The sequence below is a fragment of the Larus michahellis genome, chromosome 1, assembly GCF_964199755.1.
Source record: "Larus michahellis chromosome 1, bLarMic1.1, whole genome shotgun sequence".
NCBI classification, from domain to species: Eukaryota; Metazoa; Chordata; class Aves; order Charadriiformes; family Laridae; genus Larus; species Larus michahellis.
The window spans coordinates 217,416,327-217,435,865 of record NC_133896.1 but is presented as its reverse complement, the minus strand read 5'-3'; the positions used below and the strand labels follow the sequence as shown (position 1 = coordinate 217,435,865).

The 19,539-nt window shown below is 59.0% G+C and overlaps 3 protein-coding genes across 4 annotated transcripts; 2 read left to right on the top strand and 1 right to left on the bottom strand.

Annotated features, from left to right (window-relative positions):
• The first annotated feature begins 220 nt into the window (after positions 1 to 220).
• On the top strand, positions 221 to 4,022 carry NDUFC2 (NADH:ubiquinone oxidoreductase subunit C2). The gene is made up of 3 exons (XM_074572343.1): positions 221 to 979; positions 2,742 to 2,885; positions 3,816 to 4,022. The coding sequence occupies exons 1-3, from the start codon at positions 841 to 843 to the stop codon at positions 3,863 to 3,865; spliced, it is 333 nt and encodes a 110-aa protein (XP_074428444.1). The 5' UTR covers positions 221 to 840; the 3' UTR covers positions 3,866 to 4,022.
• A 5,559-nt stretch (positions 4,023 to 9,581) lies between these two features.
• On the bottom strand, positions 9,582 to 10,776 carry LOC141737996 (mid1-interacting protein 1-B-like). The gene is made up of 2 exons (XM_074573026.1): positions 10,232 to 10,776; positions 9,582 to 9,966 (listed from the first exon to the last, which is right to left on the bottom strand). The coding sequence occupies exon 1, from the start codon at positions 10,682 to 10,684 to the stop codon at positions 10,250 to 10,252; it is 435 nt and encodes a 144-aa protein (XP_074429127.1). The 5' UTR covers positions 10,685 to 10,776; the 3' UTR covers positions 9,582 to 9,966; positions 10,232 to 10,249.
• Positions 10,777 to 13,890: 3,114 nt separating this feature from the next.
• LOC141737995 (mid1-interacting protein 1-B-like) lies at positions 13,891 to 15,059 on the top strand. Of its 2 annotated transcripts, none has more exons than XM_074573022.1 (2): positions 13,891 to 14,409; positions 14,675 to 15,059. In XM_074573022.1, exon 1 carries the CDS (start codon positions 13,957 to 13,959, stop codon positions 14,389 to 14,391), a length of 435 nt encoding a protein of 144 aa, XP_074429123.1. In that variant the 5' UTR covers positions 13,891 to 13,956; the 3' UTR covers positions 14,392 to 14,409; positions 14,675 to 15,059. The 2 variants fall into 2 exon arrangements, with proteins under 2 accessions (XP_074429123.1, XP_074429124.1); XM_074573023.1 differs by having other exon boundaries at positions 13,931 to 14,409; positions 14,663 to 15,059.
• Positions 15,060 to 19,539: the final 4,480 nt, after the last annotated feature.

Below are 19,539 nucleotides of genomic sequence, written 5' to 3'. Positions count from 1 at the left end.
AGGACCTGTGTTTTTTTAACGGTTATGTTAAGGGAGACCTCGGTCTCAACAGCTACCTGAGAAGAGGGTGCAGTGACATGGGGGCGTCAGTCTCTTCTCCCAAGTAACAAACGATAGGACAAGAGGAAATGGCCTCAAGTTGCACCAGGGGAGGTTTAGGATGGATCTGAGGAAAAATTTCTTCATGGGAAGGGTTATTAAGCGTTGGAACAGGCTGCCCAGGGAAGTGGTGGAGTCGCCATCCCTGGAGGTATTTAAAAGCCGGGCAGACGTGGTGCTGAGGGACATGGTTTAGCGGTGGTTTGGGCAGTGTTAGGTTGATGGTTGGACTCGATGATCTGACAGGGCCCTTCCGACCCAGACGATTTTACGATTCCATGTCAATCCTGGTGCTGTTGCAACTGGTTTAATGTGATTTTTATAGTAATAAAAAAAAAAACAAAAACCCTTAGCAGCACTGTGGTGTTAGCCTTTAATCTGTTGTCAAGAAAAGCTCTGAAAAGGAACTGTCTTTTGATTTTAGGGTTTAATTAAACCCCGAATTTAATTACAGACCTGCCTCCCCGGCACCGCACAGTGGGGCCGAGCCGCTTCACTCTCACCCATAGCCCTCAGCACTCGGTCCCCGCTAAAGCCGCCCGATCCGGTGAGGGGGTGAGTTTATGTGCTGGGGTCTTTTGTTGGGTTTTTTGGTGGTTTGTTGTTTTTTGGGGTTTTTTTTTTGGTGAAATAACTAAAAGCGGCGAAGGGCGGCGGAACCCGAGTGCGCGGCGGCGGGCGCGGCGGAGGCGGCGGGCTGCAGCACCGCTCCGCCCGGTCACCTTCGGCGGGGCGGCCGCCATGGTGTTCCTCCCGGACGAGTCGCGGTCGCTGCCGCCTCCCCCCCTCCTCAACAAGGGCTCGGCCTGGCTGGGGCTGGCCGGCTGGCTGGCGGCACTGCTGGACAACGGCTTCAACCAGCGGCCCGTCATCCGAGCCGGTGCGGTGGGGCTGGGAGAGGGGAATGGTGGGCCGGGGGGTTGAGGTGAGGGGCCGGGGGTTGGGAGGGAGAGCCTGAGGTGAGGGAATGGCGGGGTTAGAGGGGGCTGCGGGAGGGGTTATGTGGGATTTGGGGTGTCTGAGGGATATAGGGGTGGGAAGAAGGAGAGGGGGCCCTGAGGTGAGGGGCTGGGGGGCTAGAGGAGGTTGGGGGGCGGGTAGGGAGGCTGGGGAAGGGGTTATATGGGATTTGGGGTGACTGTGAGGGATGTAGAGGCGGGAATGAAGGAGAGGGGGGCCTGCAGGGAGGGGACGGGGAGGCAGAGGGGGTTGGGGAAGGGGGTATGTGGAATTTGGGGTGACTGTGAGGGATATAGGAGTAGGGAGAAGGGGAGGGGGCCCTGAGGGGCTGGAGGAGCAGGAAGGAGCTGGGGGAGGGAATATCTGAGATTTGGGTTGATTGTGAGAGAGACGGGGGGAGAAGGGGAGACAGCCCTGAAATGAGGGGCTAGGGCGTCAGAGAGGATTGGGGGGGCTGGGGAAGGGGGTATGTGAGATTTGGGGTCACTCCGAGGGATGCAGGGGTGGGGAGAAGGGGAGACAGCCCTGAAGTGAGGTGATGGGGAGTTAGAGGGGACTGCAGGAGAGGGTATGTGGGATTTGGGCTGACTGAGGGATATAAGGGTGGGCAGAAGGGGAGGGTACCATGAGGTGAGGGTATGGGGAGGCAGAGGGGATTGTGGGGTGGGAGTGGGGTAGGGAGGCTGGGGAAGGGGTTGTGTGGGATTTGAGGTGACTGTGAGGGATGTAGAGGCGGGAATGAAGGGGAGGGGGGCCTGCAGGGAGGGGACGGGGAGGCAGAGGGGGTTGGGGAAGGGGGTATGTGGGATTTGGGGTGACTGAGGGATATAGGGGTGGGGAGGAGGGGAGGGGGCTCTGAGGTGAGGGGCTGGGGGGCTAGAGGAGGTTGAGGGGGCTGGGGAGGGGAGCATCTGGGATTTGGGGTGACTGTGAGGGATATAGGAGTGGGTACAAGGGGAGACAGCCCTGAAATGAGGAGATGGGGGGGTTAGAAGGGAGTGGGGGGACTGGGGAAGGGGGTACGTGGGATTTGTGGTGACTGTGAGGGATGTAGGTGTGGGAATGAAGGGGGGGGCCCTAAGGTGAGGGGCTGGGGAAGGGGGTATGTGGGATTTAGGGTGACTCTGAGGGATATAGGGGCAGGGGGAAGGGGAAGTGACCCTGGTGTGAGAGGCCGGGAGGGTTAGAGGGGATTGAGGGGAGCTGGGGAAGGGAATATGTGGGATTTGGGGTGACTCTGAGGGATATAGGAGCAGGGGGAAGGTGAGGGGGCCCTGAGGTGAGGGGCTGGAAGGGCAAAGGGGATCCTCTATGGGATTTGGGGTGACTCTGTGAGGGTCGTAGGGGCAGGAGCGAAGGGGAGGGAGTCCTGAGGTGAGAGGTTGGAGGTAGTTGTGGGGGAGCTGGGAAAGGGACATCGTATGGGGGCAGAGGGGATTTGGGGTGACTCCCTGAGGGCTATGGTGGGGGCGGGATGGGGAAGGAGCCCTGAGGTAAGGGGGGGGCCTCTCTGGGGGCTGGCAGGGGCCATGGGAGGTCTGCAGGTGAGGGTGCTGTAGGGACCTGGAGGGGCTGACCATGGGGGAGAAGCGTGTGTCTGGGGGGCCTGGGGAAAGCCAGGTGGGCCCGCCTGGGGCCGGGAGAGGGCCTGAGGCAGGGGGACATTCCTCCTTCTGCTGCAGGTGTTCACCGCCAGGTCCTGTTCACTACCGTGGGATGGTTTGTCGGCTATTACCTTGCTAAACGCACGGAGTACATCCATGCCAAACTGGACAGAGAGTTGTTTGAGTACGTCAGGCAGCACCCGGCAGACTTTAAGGCAACAGGTATAAAAACTTAGTATTTTAAAAAGTCCGCAGCCTGCCATAATGTACAGATTAGTAAGTGCTAATGTATGTAAAGATCTTGCTGGGCTGCTTGCGGAATCTGTTCTTTTCTAGCAAGTCGTACTGACTGCTAACTCGTTCCTGCTTATTCACAATCTGTTGCAACAGTATTAAAGATTTTATGATATGAAAATAGATATTTTCTATTAGCTATTTCTATTCTAATAGCTGTTGCTATCAGCTGCCTTGATGACCAACTCTTCCTCCTAAAAGCTTATCTTAATATAAAAAAGGCAGAGGCAAAAAAAAAAAAAAGAATAGATCGAATTTGTGCCACTAGAGAAGAAACAAAGTCACGAAAATGAGAAATCACGGGTTTTATTCTTGAAAAGTCACAACTTTACCGTTTATTCTTGTAAAATTGCAGTCTATGTAGATTCTAAAATGGTGTGATGAAGATTCAGAAAATAAACAGCAAGTGAAAAAAGAATAAATAGAAAAGGCAGGAAACCTGAAGCGCCGTTGGCTCTTGCTGGCTTAGAGCCTTGGTGAAGAAAGTGTTTTACTGAATGTAGTCACTACGCCCAGCAATGCAATGGCAAATTTTGGTGAAAATTGTCTTATTTTCTAATAAAACACAGTTAGGTGACTCTGGCTGTTGGATTGTGATCCACATCATCCCGTGTTGGAAAGAATATGTAGGAATAAAAACCCGTTAATATTGAGATCTCTTCACGGGGGTCTGTGGAGAGCCCTATGGAAAAGGAGTTATGTGTTTCATTTATGCAGCAAGCTAATAGTTTGCTGTTGGTAGCAAAAAAACCAGGTTTTTGGTGGCTTTGTTAACCTTAAGACTTAATATTAAAAATCTTCAGAATCGCTCTCAAGTGCTGATTAGGTTTTCCCACCCCCACCCTTTTCCTCTTGCAGAAAAGAGGAAAATAGGAGAACTTTTGGAGGATTTCTACCCGGTTCGCTGAGGATTTCGCCAGCGGTGGCATGTCGCAGGGTGCAGCTGCTGAGCTCATTCCACACCGAGAACTTCAGCGGGCCAGCTGTAGCTGTTCAACCGTCCATGGCTTGGAAAATGAACCATTACTCGCTTTCACGTAATAAAAGCTATGATTAAATATTTAAGTGTTTAGTTACTTGTTCTTCTGTTCCATTATGGTGTGTTGATATATACATGACTGAGATTTGTGATGGGATAACTTTGATTCACCACTTTTTCAGTTATTCTAATTGTGAAAATGGAAGATTGTTCGTACAGCATATATTTTTTTCAAAAAACAGAAAGTAGTTATGTAAATTCCTCCTTTTTATTTCTCATTGGCATTTCTCCTGGCCATTTGGGCACGCTCTAGCCCAGCCCCTGCAGATGCTGTAGCCAGAATCTCACTGTGAAATAAATTCTGTCCTGCTAGCGAAAATAGATGCTCTCCCTAATTAATTCCCGCATCCATTTTGCATTCCCGTGTTGCTTTTTCTTTGCTGGTGATTAGGGTCCAACCTTTCAACTCTCTCACTCGGTTGTTGGCTCCCGGTTCCACATACCGAACCCAAATGTTTCCCAGCCGTGCTGAAGAGCTGCAGCTCTTCTCAGTTTCACTGCAGGGTGCTCAGCACCTCTGGAGCTTGAGAAGCTTCCAGTTGAGGCTGCTCCAGTTGTGAATGGTTTTTTTATCAACTTACCTATCTCCTGCGCTGGTTTTCAGCATCTCCTCGGGCTTCCTCCTGCGCTGCTGTGATCCTCATGTGCGCTTGGTGCGACCTCCTCCACTGTGCAGTGTCTCAAAGCACTTTCTCCAGCGCCTCTTCCCCAGGGAAGCCTCTCGCTGTGCTTTGGGGGCCATTCTGCTTGGACTAGATGATCTGAAAGTTCCCTCCTGACATAGACAATTCTATGATTCCCTGACCTCTGCTTCGTGCCCGGTGCAGTGCCGAGGTGTGGGACAGTTGGGTCCCTCTCCTCGCCCTGTCACCAGGATCTGATTCTGTTCCCGAGTGATGTTGCACAAGGCCAAATGCAGGATCCTGCACATGGGTGGGGGCAATCATGAGCACAAACCCAGGCTGGGCGGAGAATGGATGGAGAGCAGCCCTGAGGAGAAGGACTCGGGGGTGCTGGTGGGTGAGAAGGTCAACATGAGCCGTCAATGTGCGCTGGCAGCCCAGAAACCCCCCCGCAGCCTGGGCTGCATCCCCAGCAGCGTGGGCAGCAGGGCGAGGGGGGGGATTCTGCCCCTCTGCTCCGCTCGGGGGAGACCCCCCTGCAGTGCTGCCTCCAGCTCTGGGGCCTCAGCACAGGAGAGACACGGAGCTGTTGGAGCGGGGCCAGAGGAGGCCCCGGAGATGCTGGGAGGGCTGGAGCCCCTCTGCTGTGAGGACGGCTGAGAGAGCTGGGGGGGTTCAGCCTGGAGAAGAGAAGGCTCCGTGGAGACCTTGGAGCCCCTTCCAGTCCCTCAAGGGGGGGGCTACAAGAAATCTGGAGAGGGACTTTTTAGCAGGGCCTATAGCAATAGGACAAGGGGAAATGGCTTCAAACTAAAAGAGGGGAGATTTAGACTAGATCTAAGGAAGACATTCTTGCCTGTGAGGGTGGTGAGACACTGGCCCAGGTTGCCCAGGGAGGTGGGAGATGCCCCATCCCTGGAAACATCCCAGGACAGGTTGGACAGGGCTTTGAACAACTTGATCTAGTGGGAGGTGGAACAGGATGATCTTTAAGGTCCCTTCCAACCTAGACCATTCTATGATTCTAAGATAATGAACAGGTGACACTTGTCTGAGGGGGGTTTGCCCCAAACTGGTTATGTTGAGGAGGAAGATGACCATCAAATGGATTCAACAGCAACATGGGGACTTTGAAACCCGAGAAGGTGTCAGCCTGAAAGGAAGCATGAAAGCTGCCAGTGTGAGGGAGAGATCTTGAAGGGGCAGTGGCAGGGTCAAAGCCTGTTGGACACCGCCGAAAGCCAACCTGCTGGCATCCCAACTTCCACCCGGACCTGGCCAAGAATCCTCCCAGTTGGCTGCTGTGAGCAGCGTGCAGCCATCTGCGGGCTGACAGCACTGGGGGGGACCAGGCAGGGACAGAGCCAGAGCCAGCGTTGGAGAGCCTGGAAGGCACCTCTGGGGATGGTCTAGTCCAAGGCCTGCTCAAGCAGGGTCATTGCTGGCACTGTGCCTGTTTGTGCTTTGGGTATCTGCAAGGGTGGAGACTCCACCACCTCTCTGGGCAGCCTGGGCCCGTGTTTGACCACCCTCCCTGAAAGAAACAGGAGAGGTTTCTCTTCTGCTCAGATGAAGTTTCCTGTGGTTCAGTTTGTGCCCATCGGCTCTTGTCTTGTCACTGGGGCACCACAGGGAAGAGTGTGTCTCCATCCCCTCCGCACACCCCGTTAGGTCTCTGTACCCCTGGAGAAGGTCCCCCTGAGCCTTCTCTTCTGCAGGCTGAACAGTCCCAGCTCCCTCAGCCCCTTCAGCCCCTTCACGGCCCTTTGCTGGACTCTCTCCGGTACGTCCATGTCTCTCCGGGACTGGGGAGCCCAGGCTGGAGCCAGCGCCCAGCTGTGTCCCCCAGCGGGGAGCAGAGGGGAGGGATCCCCTGCCTCCAGCTCCTCCTGGCAGGCTGGTGGCCGTCTTTGCCCCGAGGACGCCTTGATGGCTGGCGGCCGACGTGGCCAAGCAGGGAGCCAGACCTGGGGGTCGCGGGTGGGAATTTGTGGGGTGCTTCCCCCTGTCAGCGCAGGAGCGGGCGACAGGCAGCAGCAGGGGGTTGGGCTGAGGCCAGAGCACCCCGAAGGCAAAGGCAGGGGGTGCAGGCAGGGAACCTGCCCTGCGGGAGGGCTGCGGGTGCTGGCAGCGCCCCCGTCCTTGGGGTGGTGTGTGGTTGGGGCTTCTGGGGACTGGGGAGAGCAGGGCATTTGGAATTTCTTATTTATTTAACGTTTTGGGTCGAAACTGTACTTTATCTCTTGTCCTCCTGATACTGAGCCTGCACGCCCAGGTCGCCGCTTTCTGGTTAATTAGATGTTGTTAAACAGCTATAAATAAACCTGCAATCCCGATTGGCTTCGCCAATGGGAATGGAGAAGGCTATTTCCCCGTGGCGGCTGGCAACAGCAGCGGTGCCGCGGGAGCCTTTCCAAGGTGACGTGGAGCCAGCATCCCCCTGCCATGCCGGAGAGGGCCTGATCTGCCGCGCCTGCCCTCGTCCTGCCAGGGACCGGTGCTGGGTGTTTCAAGGACAAAGACCTTTTCTGTGACCATCTCGTGTCTCTTATCGGCCCTGTCCAACAGCAGCGGCCGGCAGCAGGGCACCGTCGGGGCTTGACGCATCCGTGGGGCAGCGTGACGCAACGCCCTGCAATCAGATCAAGCAGAAGTTTCCTGTGAAACACCGGGGTCGGGGTTGACTGGCCAGACAGCAGCTCACAGAGAGGGTCCTGGGGGTCCTGGGGGATTTCAAGTGGCTCATAAGTCATCAGCACGGCCTTCCAGCTGTCCCACGTCACAGACCGTTTCTGGGAACATCTTGCGTCCCTCATCAGTCATGTTCCGCAGCGGTGGTGAGCGCTTCCCTGGATGTCCCACTGTAACACTTCCCTGGGGCAGCACCAGCCCCTGCAGCTGCCCAGTGCACTGCCCAAGCCAAAAGCCATTGACGCAGGCGACCACTATCGTCTCCATGTGACACAGCTCCTGTCCTTCAGCTCCAGCCAGGTAGACCACCAGAGGCACATCAGCTCCTGCATGGTCCTCACCTCACCAGGAAACAGCATCCCTCCATTCCTCATGGTTCAACGGGGACAGAGGAGCTGCAAAGGCGGGTTGGAGACCAGAGAGGTGGTGGAAGCCCCATCCCTGGAAGTTTTTAAGGCCAGGCTGGATTGGGGCTCTGAGCAACCTGGTGTAGTGGAAGATGTCCCTGGCCATGGCCGGGGGGTTGGAACTACATGATCTTTAAGGTCCCTTCCAACCCTAACAATTCTGTGATTCTGGTATTCTGTGTGAGACCTCAGTTCATCTTCCATCTCCACTTCTCTCCTAGGCTGTGCCATTGTGCCCCAACTTGAGGTGGCATTGCCATGGGTTTGGCTTAAGTGTCTCCCAGTATTCCCGTTGTGTTTCACTGTTTCTGGATAAGTCAGAAGGCTGCAGTGTTGCCAGGGCTGAGGAGCAACGTGGGGGCAGATCTGTTCTGAAGTCCTCACGCTGCCTTTGGGTAGTTGTGTTTGCCTGTGTTTTAGGGGGTCATGGTGCTCGACAGTCGCTTTCATAGGTGCCGTGGTTGCCCTTCCCAGAAACTGAGAGGTTCAGGGGCTTTTGTCCTAGAGCCAGGGTGAGCACTGGGTCCTGTCTGCCCAAAGCTGGGCTGAACACCATGGGACCCCCTGACCTCCGTTGGGCAGCAGCTGGCCATCTGCCCTTTGAGCAACATAAGCGACATTGCCCGGAGCTGTCTGGATGCAGTGCAGAGCAGGGTTGGTGCCAAGCCCCCAGGGAGGTGCAATGAGGTCCCCAAGTCTCTGTGACTGCAGACCCAGCATTTTGGAAAGCCTACCCCCAACCCCCATCCTCGTGTGACGCACATCTTCAGCTGTGGCTCAGGAGGGGGGACAATGCCACCACACCCTTTGCCCCGAGTGTCCCCATGTCATCCCTGGCACCCTCTGCTGCCAGATCCTGCCATGTCTCTGCCTCCCCTGACACCACCAGGGCTGTTCCTGTCCTTGCTCAAAGCCACCCAGAACCCTTTCAGGTGCGGGGCAGTGCTGGATCTGGTCCCCAGCTGCCCTCTCCAGAGCCCCTGTACCCCCACCTTCTGTCTACTTGGCCACAGGTGGCTGGGGTCCATGTCCCCACGGCCTGCAAACAGGGAGGACAAGCTAAAGCCAATGTGGTCTTGACTGCCAGGAGAAATGGCCTGAACAGGCGAGAGGAGATGGGAACCTCCAGCGGGACCCAAACCTGGACATGGGGATGGTGTCCCAGGTGTGGTTGCTTCCCAGGGAGGCTGAGACCTGCAGCTCCCCTGGCCCTCAGGAACGGTCCCCAGGCTCAGCCCCACTTAGGGCAGCTCGGAGGCAGAAACCCTGATGGGCAGGAGACAGGAGTGAGGGCCTTTGGGGCACAGGGCAGCACCAGCAGCGGTGGAACATCCCTGGGCAGACCTTTGAAGAGAACCCTGAACCTGGTGACTTTCCTATATGGGTTGATGTCTCCCTCCCTCCCTCCCTTCTAGGGGCACAGCATCAGCGGGGCTCAGTGTTGGTCTCACTGCTGCATGTCTGGGCTGTGCGTGGGCAGATTCACACCCTATTGTGCACGGAAAAGAGGTGACAGCTTTTGCCGGTGTTGCTGTTGACACGAGGAAGAAAGTTTTTGGATGAGGGTGGCGAGACACTGGCACAGGTTGCGCAGTGAAGTTGCGGATACCCTGTGGTTGGATGAGGCTTTGAGCTACCTGATCCAGTGGAGGATGTCCCTGCACGCAGCAGGGGATTGGGCTAGATGGTCCCTGAGTGTCCCTTCCAACCCAGACCATCCTGTGACTCTGTGATTCTTTGTCCCTTCAAATTCGCCATCACTGCACTGGAAAGTCCCCTCAGGGCAGAACCAGGGTTCCCCTGCCCCACGCCGGGGCACTCCCCAAGGGCTCCAGCCAGGGCAAAGCACCACACCGGCAACGGCTTCTCAGGGCTCATTTTATTAGCAAAGAGTGGGGAAAACGCCCCTCAGAGTCCAGGTACCAGCTGGAAAAGGGCTCGGCAGTCGCAGGGACCGTTGGAGGTCAGAGCCACCGCGCAATGCCACCGCCTTCGTGCTGCTCTTTGAAAATAAAGAGGAGGGCGCGAGGCGTGTGGCTCTTCCGATGGACCTCCCAGCACGACCAGATGCTTCTTCCTATGAGGATAAGGCACCATCTGGTTCTCGGGTGGTTGCAGTTGTCTCTGGCGTGCGGCGCCCGTGCTGGGAGGTGAGGTGCCGCGGTGCGGGGAGGGCAAGTGGGGCTGGGGAAGAGCCCACGATGGTCAGCGATGGGGACGTCCTCTCCTTCGTGCCACCAGCACCCATCCTGCAACAGCAGCTGTCCTTAATCCCAAAGGCCATCCCAAGGAGAGACCCAGTCCACCAGCCCTGGGACCCCGGACCCTGAACCCCCGGAGTCTCTGCACGGAGGGATGGGATGAGTCCCCTCCTTCAGCATGGAGATGGAGATCTGATGGCATTGGAGGGTCGGCCCCCAAGAGCTCCTCACCCCTGCAGTCTGAGGGACCTCCCCAGGGATATCGGCCACCCCTTCCCCACTGCCCCTGGGCTGCGTGTCCCCCAGCTCTTACCTGGTGGCCGCGGCAGGGTCACCAGCTGGGCTGCCCCTCGCTGGGGCTGACCTGCTCCAGGATCTGGCTGTACCTGCGGGTGAGGGCATTGGTGTCCCTGGTGAGGTGGGTGAGGACCTGCTGCAAGCCGGACAGGTGGTGGGACAGACGCTCCTCCACCTGGGCATCCATGGTGTCGTCATCCGAGGATGTGTCGGTGTCAGCGTCGCTCTGAATCTGGTCGGTGATAGAGGCCAGGCCTTTCTCCACCATGGGCTTGATGGCCTTGAGGAGCTGGTAGCGCTCGTAGAGGTCCGTGTGGCCACCTGGAGCCGGGGCCGCCCCCTCCTGCTGCGGGAAGACCCCTCGGAGCAGGCTGGGGAACATCACCTCCTGCTCCATCTTCTGGGTGGCCGAGAAGTACTGCTCCATGGCCCCGCTCCCACGTCTCTGACTGTGCTGGTGTGAGCGCATCTTGGGGTGCCGCCTGCTCCCCGTCCCCACCGAGGGCTTTTTATGCAGAGCCGGGGACACGTCCCTCCTCTGCTGTCCCCTGCTGCCCTCTCCTGCCAGCCCCAGCCGGGCTGGATGGCTGTGGGGCTGGGCTTGGCTCCAGCCCAGCTGGGGCTCGGCCACGCCGTGTCCCCGGCTCCGTGCCATCTGTCCTGGCCCGTCCTCCCCATGGCAGTGCTGTTGGGGGCTGTCACCTCTCACCTCTCCTTGCTTCCACACGCTCGGGACGTGAACCATCCGGGGACATTGAGCAACTCCCTTCTGCAGACGTATGAAAAACGCCACTGGGATGCGCTGCAACATGTGATCCCACGTGGGATCCTGGGGACAGAGGAGCCAGCTGGTCCCAGCCATGGCTGTCCCCAGAAACGTCCCATTCCCCCAGGCCCTCCTGACGGGGACGGGGACGGGGACGATGATGGGGACCTGACGCTGTGATGTGAAACTCCTGTGGCCACAGCACTGAGCCATCTCTGCCCTCGGGGGAGTGTGGATGGTTCCCCCCTCTACGCTTCCCCCATCCCAGGGCAGAGGCCATGGCTGGGGCAACGGCCGGCACTGCCTGTCCCCGCGTGTCCCTGCGGCGTGTGGCAATCAGGGAAGATTGTTCTATTTGGGGAAAGGGCACGGGGTCCCTCATCCCTTTTGCAACCCTTGGTGGTGGCAGCTCTCCCACCACCCGTACATGTCCCAGGCAGGGCCACGCTCCGGCCCACCCTCTCCTCTCCAGACCTGTCCCCACCGCTCCTCTTAGAGAATCATAATTCATTTAGGTTGAAAAAGATCGGTCTGGGGAAAGCACCCTTCAGACAAGTACCACCTGTTCATTGTCATAGAATCACCGAATGGTTTGGGTTGGAAGGGACCTTAAAGATCACCCCGTTCCAACCCCCTGCCCTGGGCAGGGACACCTCCCACCAGACCAGGTTGCTCCAAGCCCCGTCCAGCCTGGCCTTGAACCCCTCCAGGGATGGGGCAGCCACAGCTGCTCTGGGCAACCTGGGCCAGGGGCTCACCACCCTCAGAGTGAAAAATTTCTTCCTGAGATCTCATCTAAACCTCCCCTCTTCCAGTTTGAAGCCATTCCCCCTCATCCTATGGCTCCCCTCCCTGATCCAGAGTACCTCCCCAGCTTTCCTGGAGGCCTTTGAGGGACTGGAAGGGGCTCTAAAGTCTCCCCGGAGCCTTCTCTTCTCCAGGCTGAACAACCCCAACTCTCTCAGACTGTCCTCACAGCAGAGGGGCTCCAGCCCTCTGATCATCATCATGGCTTCCTCTGGACTCTCTCCAACACGTCCATGTCCTTCTTGTGCTGAGGACTCCAAAGCAGGACACAGTACTCCAGGAGGGGTACTCTGCAGCCCCAGGTCACTCCCCAGCTCCCCATCCTTGGGCATGAATCATCCCCAAACCCCTTCCCTGTGCCTCCAGGAACCCCATCAGCCAAAACCAGGTCCCCCGCATCCTGCTGGGAGAGGCTGGGGAGGGGCTGGGGAGAGCCACCACTGCCAGCAGCGATGGCAGGATCAGGGTGAGAGGGCTGGCGCTGAGCTGAGCTGAAAGAGGGTGTCCAGCCCCAGAGGTGGTGGCCCGTGGGAAGCTGCTCAGCAACATCAGGGCCACCAGGAGGTGCAACAAGATCTTCGGGCCTGTGCTGCCAAAGACACTGTGTTTGGGAAAGCCTCCCCCAACCCACCAAACTCCTGGGGAGCCTGTCCCCAGCCATGGCTGAGAGGGGGGAAAATGCCACCACACAAGTGTCCCTGTGTTGTCCCTAGCAGCTCCTGCTGTCACATCCCCCCATGGCACCAGCAAGAGGCAGGGGACTGAAATTCCAGAGCCCCGGGGTGCTGAGCACAGCCCTGCTCTGGGCTGGCCCTGGCCCAGCTGCCTCAGGGAGAGGTGGAGACGCTGGGTCAGAGATGTCCCCATGGGCTGAGGACATGCCTGAGGAGGAAACACATGCCACGGGGAGTCATGGCATCGAGCCCCCTCCCAGGGGCTGGCTGGGGTGACACCTGCCCACATGTCCCCAGAGGGAAGGACATCTCCCAGCAGAGCTTGAACGACTGTCACTCGCGGCTGCAGACCAACATTGCCTCCAAGAACTCCATGGTGAAGCTCCAGCCTCAGGGTGAATGCAGCTCACCGTGCCCACCCTGGGGAGACACCAGGACGTCTGTGCACCTCTAGGAAGCTCCATGGTGGCCAAGACACCCCAAGAGCATCGGGCTGGCAGCACCTGCCCACCTCAGTGCAATGCTGGGCCACACAGCAGGACACCCAGAAACGCTGAAGCCACCCTGGAAGGGACAAGAGAGGCAGAGGGGACAGGTCAGGGGGGCAGAGGACGGGCAGCAGTGTGGGCACCTGGCTGGGACATGTTGGGGGGGAGTGGGAGAGCTGCCACCACCAAGGATTGCAAAAGGGACACGGGACCCTGTGGCCTTTCCCCAAATAGAACAATTTTCCCTGATTGCCAGGCACTGCAGGGACACGTGGGCACGGGCAGTGCTGGCCGTTGTCCCAGCCGTGGCCTCTGCCCCAGGATGGGGGTGGTGGGGGGTGGTGGCACGGTCTGTGCTCCACCACGGGCAGAGATAGCTCTGGGCAGCGATCGTGGGAGTGTTCCATCGCCACGTTTGGCCCCACTGCCGGCCCCATCCCATGTCCCCAGGATCCCTCATGGGACTCCATGCGGCAGCGCAACCCCAGTGAGATTGCCCACACTGGCGGCTGCAACCGCCTCCAGGCCAGCAGTGGCAGAGGAGGGTTGCTCAATGTCCCCGGAGTGTTCACGTCCCGAGCGCATGTCAGCAAGGAGAGGGGAGAGGTGATGCCCCCCCAGCAGCACTGCTGCCTGCAGCGGGGGGCAGGAGCTGGCACCGCTCTCCCGGTGCCCCAGAAGTGATTGTGTCGGGGGACATGGGATGGGTTGGGAGAAGCCCTGGACACTTCTCCCCCTCGCTGCCCCTCTCCCCACGTGGGGACGTGCGGGACCCCTGGCCAGCCCGGGCGAAGGCCATGAGGAGGCCGAGCCAGGACAGATGGCACAGAGCCGGGGACACGGCGTGGCCAAGCCCCAGCTGGGCTGGAGCCAAGCCCGGCCCCACAGCCATCCAGCCCGGCTGGGGCTGGCAGGAGAGGGCAGCAGGGGACAGCAGAGGAGGGACGTGTCCCCGGCTCTGCATAAAAAGCCCTCGGTGGGGACGGGGAGCAGGCGGCACCCCAAGATGAGCTCACACCAGCACAGTCAGAGACGTGGGAGCGGGGCCATGGAGCAGTACTTCTCGGCCACCCAGAAGATGGAGCAAGAGGTGATGTTCCCCAGCCTGCTCCGAGGGGTCTTCCCGCAGCAGGAGGGGGCAGCCCCGGCTCCAGGTGGCCACACGGACCTCTACGAGCGCTACCAGCTCCTCAAGGCCATCAAGCCCGTGGTGGAGAAAGGCCTGGCCTCTATCACCGACCAGATTCAGAGCGACGCTGACACTGACACATCCTCGGATGACGACACCATGGATGCCCAGGTGGAGGAGCGTCTGTCCCACCACCTGTCTGGCTTGCAGCAGGTCCTCACCCACCTCACCAGGGACACCAATGCCCTCACCCGCAGGTATAGCCAGATCCTGGAGCAGGTCAGCCCCAGCGAGGGGCAGCCCAGCTGGTGACCCTGCCGCGGCCACCAGGTAAGAGCTGGGGGACACGCAGCCCAGGGGCAGCGGGGAAGGGGTGGCCGATATCCCTGGGGAGGTCCCTCAGACTGCAGGGGTGAGGAGCTCTTGGGGGCCGGCCCTCAAATGCCATCAGATCTCCATCTCCATGCTGAAGGAGGGGACTCATCCCATCCCTCCGTGCAGAGACTCCGGGGGTTCAGGGTCCGGGGTCCCAGGGCTGGTGGACTGGGTCTCTCCTTGGGATGGCCTTTGGGATTAAGGACAGCTGCCGTTGCAGGATGGGTGCTGGTGGCACGAAGGAGAGGACGTCCCCATCGCTGACCATCGTGGGCTCTTCCCCAGCCCCACTTGCCCTCCCCGCACCGCGGCACCTCACCTCCCAGCACGGGCGCCGCACGCCAGAGACAACTGCAACCACCCGAGAACCAGATGGTGCCTTATCCTCATAGGAAGAAGCATCTGGTCGTGCTGGGAGGTCCATCGGAAGAGCCACACGCCTCGCGCCCTCCTCTTTATTTTCAAAGAGCAGCACGAAGGCGGTGGCATTGCGCGGTGGCTCTGACCTCCAACGGTCCCTGCGACTGCCGAGCCCTTTTCCAGCTGGTACCTGGACTCTGAGGGGCGTTTTCCCCACTCTTTGCTAATAAAATGAGCCCTGAGAAGCCGTTGCCGGTGTGGTGCTTTGCCCTGGCTGGAGCCCTTGGGGAGTGCCCCGGCGTGGGGCAGGGGAACCCTGGTTCTGCCCTGAGGGGACTTTCCAGTGCAGTGATGGCGAATTTGAAGGGACAAAGAATCACAGAGTCACAGGATGGTCTGGGTTGGAAGGGACACTCAGGGACCATCTAGCCCAATCCCCTGCTGCGTGCAGGGACATCCTCCACTGGATCAGGTAGCTCAAAGCCTCATCCAACCACAGGGTATCCACAACTTCACTGCGCAACCTTTGCCAGTGTCTCGCCACCCTCATCCAAAAACTTTCTTCCTCGTGTCAACAGCAACACCGGCAAAAGCTGTCACCTCTTTTCCGTGCACAATAGGGTGTGAATCTGCCCACGCACAGCCCAGACATGCAGCAGTGAGACCAACACTGAGCCCCGCTGATGCTGTGCCCCTAGAAGGGAGGGAGGGAGGGAGACATCAACCCATATAGGAAAGTCACCAGGTTCAGGGTTCTCTTCAAAGGTCTGCCCAGGGATGTTCCACCGCTGCTGGTGCTGCCCTGTGCCCCAAAGGCCCTCACTCCTGTCTCCTGCCCATCAGGGTTTCTGCCTCCGAGCTGCCCTAAGTGGGGCTGAGCCTGGGGACCGTTCCTGAGGGCCAGGGGAGCTGCAGGTCTCAGCCTCTCTGGGAAGCAACCACACCTGGGACACCATCCCCATGTCCAGGTTTGGGTCCCGCTGGAGGTTCCCATCTCCTCTCGCCTGTTCAGGCCATTTCTCCTGGCAGTCAAGACCACATTGGCTTTAGCTTGTCCTCCCTGTTTGCAGGCCGTGGGGACATGGACCCCAGCCACCTGTGGCCAAGTAGACAGAAGGTGGGGGTACAGGGGCTCTGGAGAGGGCAGCTGGGGACCAGATCCAGCACTGCCCCGCACCTGAAAGGGTTCTGGGTGGCTTTGAGCAAGGACAGGAACAGCCCTGGTGGTGTCAGGGGAGGCAGAGACATGGCAGGATCTGGCAGCAGAGGGTGCCAGGGATGACATGGGGACACTCGGGGCAAAGGGTGTGGTGGCATTGTCCCCCCTCCTGAGCCACAGCTGAAGATGTGTGTCACACGAGGATGGGGGTTGGGGGTAGGCTTTCCAAAATGCTGGGTCTGCAGCCACAGAGACTTGGGGACCTCATTGCACCTCCCTGGGGGCTTGGCACCAACCCTGCTCTGCACTGCATCCAGACAGCTCCGGGCAATGTCGCTTATGTTGCTCAAAGGGCAGACGGCCAGCTGCTGCCCAACGGAGGTCAGGGGGTCCCATGGTGTTCAGCCCAGCTTTGGGCAGACAGGACCCAGTGCTCACCCTGGCTCTAGGACAAAAGCCCCTGAACCTCTCAGTTTCTGGGAAGGGCAACCACGGCATCTATGAAAGCGACTGTCGAGCACCATGACCCCCCAAAACACAGGCAAACACAACTACCCAAAGGCAGCGTGAGGACTTCAGAACAGATCTGCCCCCACGTTGCTCCTCAGCCCTGGCAACACTGCAGCCTTCTGACTTATCCAGAAACAGTGAAACACAAGGGGAATACTGGGAGACACTTAAGCCAACCCCATGGCAATGCCACCTCAAGTTGGGGCACAATGGCACAGCCTAGGAGAGAAGTGGAGATGGAAGATGAACTGAGGTCTCACACAGAATACCAGAATCACAGAATTGTTAGGGTTGGAAGGGACCTTAAAGATCATGTAGTTCCAACCCCCCTGCCATGGCCAGGGACATCTTCCACTACACCAGGTTGCTCAGAGCCCCATCCAGCCTGGCCTTAAAAACTTCCAGGGATGGGGCTTCCACCACCTCTCTGGTCTCCAACCCGCCTTTGCAGCTCCTCTGCCCCCGTTGAACCATGAGGAATGGAGGGATGCCGTTTCCTGGTGAGGTGAGGACCATGCAGGAGCTGATGTGCCTCTGGTGGTCTACCTGGCTGGAGCTGAAGGACAGGAGCTGTGTCACATGGAGACGATAGTGGTCGCCTGCGTCAATGGCTTTTGGCTTGGGCAGTGCACTGGGCAGCTGCAGGGGCTGGTGCTGCCCCAGGGAAGTGTTACAGTGGGACATCCAGGGAAGCGCTCACCACCGCTGCGGAACATGACTGATGAGGGACGCAAGATGTTCCCAGAAATGGTCTGTGACGTGGGACAGCTGGAAGGCCGTGCTGATGACTTATGAGCCACTTGCAATCCCCCAGGACCCCCAGGTCCCTCTCTGTGAGCTGCTGTCTGGCCAGTCAACCCCGACCCCGGTGTTTCACGGGAAACTTCTGCTTGATCTGATTGCAGGGCGTTGCGTCACGCTGCCCCACGGATGCGTCAAGCCCCGACGGTGCCCTGCTGCCGGCCGCTGCTGTTGGACAGGGCCGATAAGAGACACGAGATGGTCACAGAAAAGGTCTTTGTCCTTGAAACACCCAGCACCGGTCCCTGGCAGGACGAGGGCAGGCGCGGCAGATCAGGCCCTCTCCGGCATGGCAGGGGGATGCTGGCTCCACGTCACCTTGGAAAGGCTCCCGCGGCACCGCTGCTGTTGCCAGCCGCCACGGGGAAATAGCCTTCTCCATTCCCATTGGCGAAGCCAATCGGGATTGCAGGTTTATTTATAGCTGTTTAACAACATCTAATTAACCAGAAAGCGGTGACCTGGGCGTGCAGGCTCAGTATCAGGAGGACAAGAGATAAAGTACAGTTTCGACCCAAAACGTTAAATAAATAAGAAATTCCAAATGCCCTGCTCTCCCCAGTCCCCAGAAGCCCCAACCACACACCACCCCAAGGACGGGGGCGCTGCCAGCACCCGCAGCCCTCCCGCAGGGCAGGTTCCCTGCCTGCACCCCCTGCCTTTGCCTTCGGGGTGCTCTGGCCTCAGCCCAACCCCCTGCTGCTGCCTGTCGCCCGCTCCTGCGCTGACAGGGGGAAGCACCCCACAAATTCCCACCCGCGACCCCCAGGTCTGGCTCCCTGCTTGGCCACGTCGGCCGCCAGCCATCAAGGCCTCCTCGGGGCAAAGACGGCCACCAGCCTGCCAGGAGGAGCTGGAGGCAGGGGATCCCTCCCCTCTGCTCCCCGCTGGGGGACACAGCTGGGCGCTGGCTCCAGCCTGGGCTCCCCAGTCCCGGAGAGACATGGACGTACCGGAGAGAGTCCAGCAAAGGGCCGTGAAGGGGCTGAAGGGGCTGAAGGGGCTGAGGGAGCTGGGACTGTTCAGCCTGCAGAAGAGAAGGCTCAGGGGGACCTTCTCCAGGGGTACAGAGACCTAACGGGGTGTGCGGAGGGGATGGAGACACACTCTTCCCTGTGGTGCCCCAGTGACAAGACAAGAGCCGATGGGCACAAACTGAACCACAGGAAACTTCATCTGAGCAGAAGAGAAACCTCTCCTGTTTCTTTCAGGGAGGGTGGTCAAACACGGGCCCAGGCTGCCCAGAGAGGTGGTGGCGTCTCCACCCTTGCAGATACCCAAAGCACAAACAGGCACAGTGCCAGCAATGACCCTGCTTGAGCAGGCCTTGGACTAGACCATCCCCAGAGGTGCCTTCCAGGCTCTCCAACGCTGGCTCTGCCTCTGTCCCTGCCTGGTCCCCCCCAGTGCTGTCAGCCCGCAGATGGCTGCACGCTGCTCACAGCAGCCAACTGGGAGGATTCTTGGCCAGGCCCGGGTGGAAGTTGGGATGCCAGCAGGTTGGCTTTCGGCGGTGTCCAACAGGCTTTGACCCTGCCACTGCCCCTTCAAGATCTCTCCCTCACACTGGCAGCTTTCATGCTTCCTTTCAGGCTGACACCTTCTCGGGTTTCAAAGTCCCCATTTTGCTGTTGAATCCATTTGATGGTCATCTTCCTCCTCAACATAACCAGTTTGGGGCAAACCCCCCTCAGACAAGTATGACTTGTTTGTTGTCACCTTCTGTGTTTAGCAAGGGTCAAGGCCACTCTCCATGGGTGGGCTGTGTGAGCCAGCCCTGAAGAAGGGAGGTGGCTGGAGCAGGGCTCACAGGGGACTCCCCCTCTCCAGAAAAACCCATCGCTTCCTTTCCTTCCTCAAACCTTCCCAAGTCAATGCAGCTTTCCCATGGTGCTGCCTGCAGCCTGCCCGCACTGGGGGGCAGGCACTTCCCCCACTCTCTTGGTGCTTCACGAGCAGCAGTGATGGTGGGGACAGGATGGCATGTGTTGGGAGAGGTCCCACCACCAGCCTTCTCCGCCAGCCCGCTCACAGCATGGGGACACAGAAGGATCCCCCGCCAGCCCGGGCAAAGGCCATGGGGAAGCTGGGCCAGGACAGATGGCACAGAGCCAGGGACACGGCGTGGCCGAGCCCCAGCTGGGCTGGAGCCAAGCCCGGCCCCACAGCCATCCAGCCCGGCTGGGGCTGGCAGGAGAGGGCAGCAGGGGACAGCAGAGGAGGGACGTGTCCCCGGCTCTGCATAAAAAGCTCTC

What these genes read in the sequence shown, in the direction of transcription:
- LOC141737996 (XM_074573026.1), bottom strand. Translation starts at nt 10,684, where the DNA reads ATGCGCTCACACCAGCACAGTCAGAGACGTGGGAGCGGGGCCATGGAG.
- LOC141737995 (XM_074573022.1), top strand. Translation starts at nt 13,957, where the DNA reads ATGAGCTCACACCAGCACAGTCAGAGACGTGGGAGCGGGGCCATGGAG.
- NDUFC2 (XM_074572343.1), top strand. Translation starts at nt 841, where the DNA reads ATGGTGTTCCTCCCGGACGAGTCGCGGTCGCTGCCGCCTCCCCCCCTC. An exon ending in GCGGCCCGTCATCCGAGCCG is followed by an intron (nt 980 to 2,741) that starts GTGCGGTGGGGC and finishes CTTCTGCTGCAG; the next exon opens with GTGTTCACCGCCAGGTCCTG. An exon ending in GGCAGACTTTAAGGCAACAG is followed by an intron (nt 2,886 to 3,815) that starts GTATAAAAACTT and finishes TTCCTCTTGCAG; the next exon opens with AAAAGAGGAAAATAGGAGAA.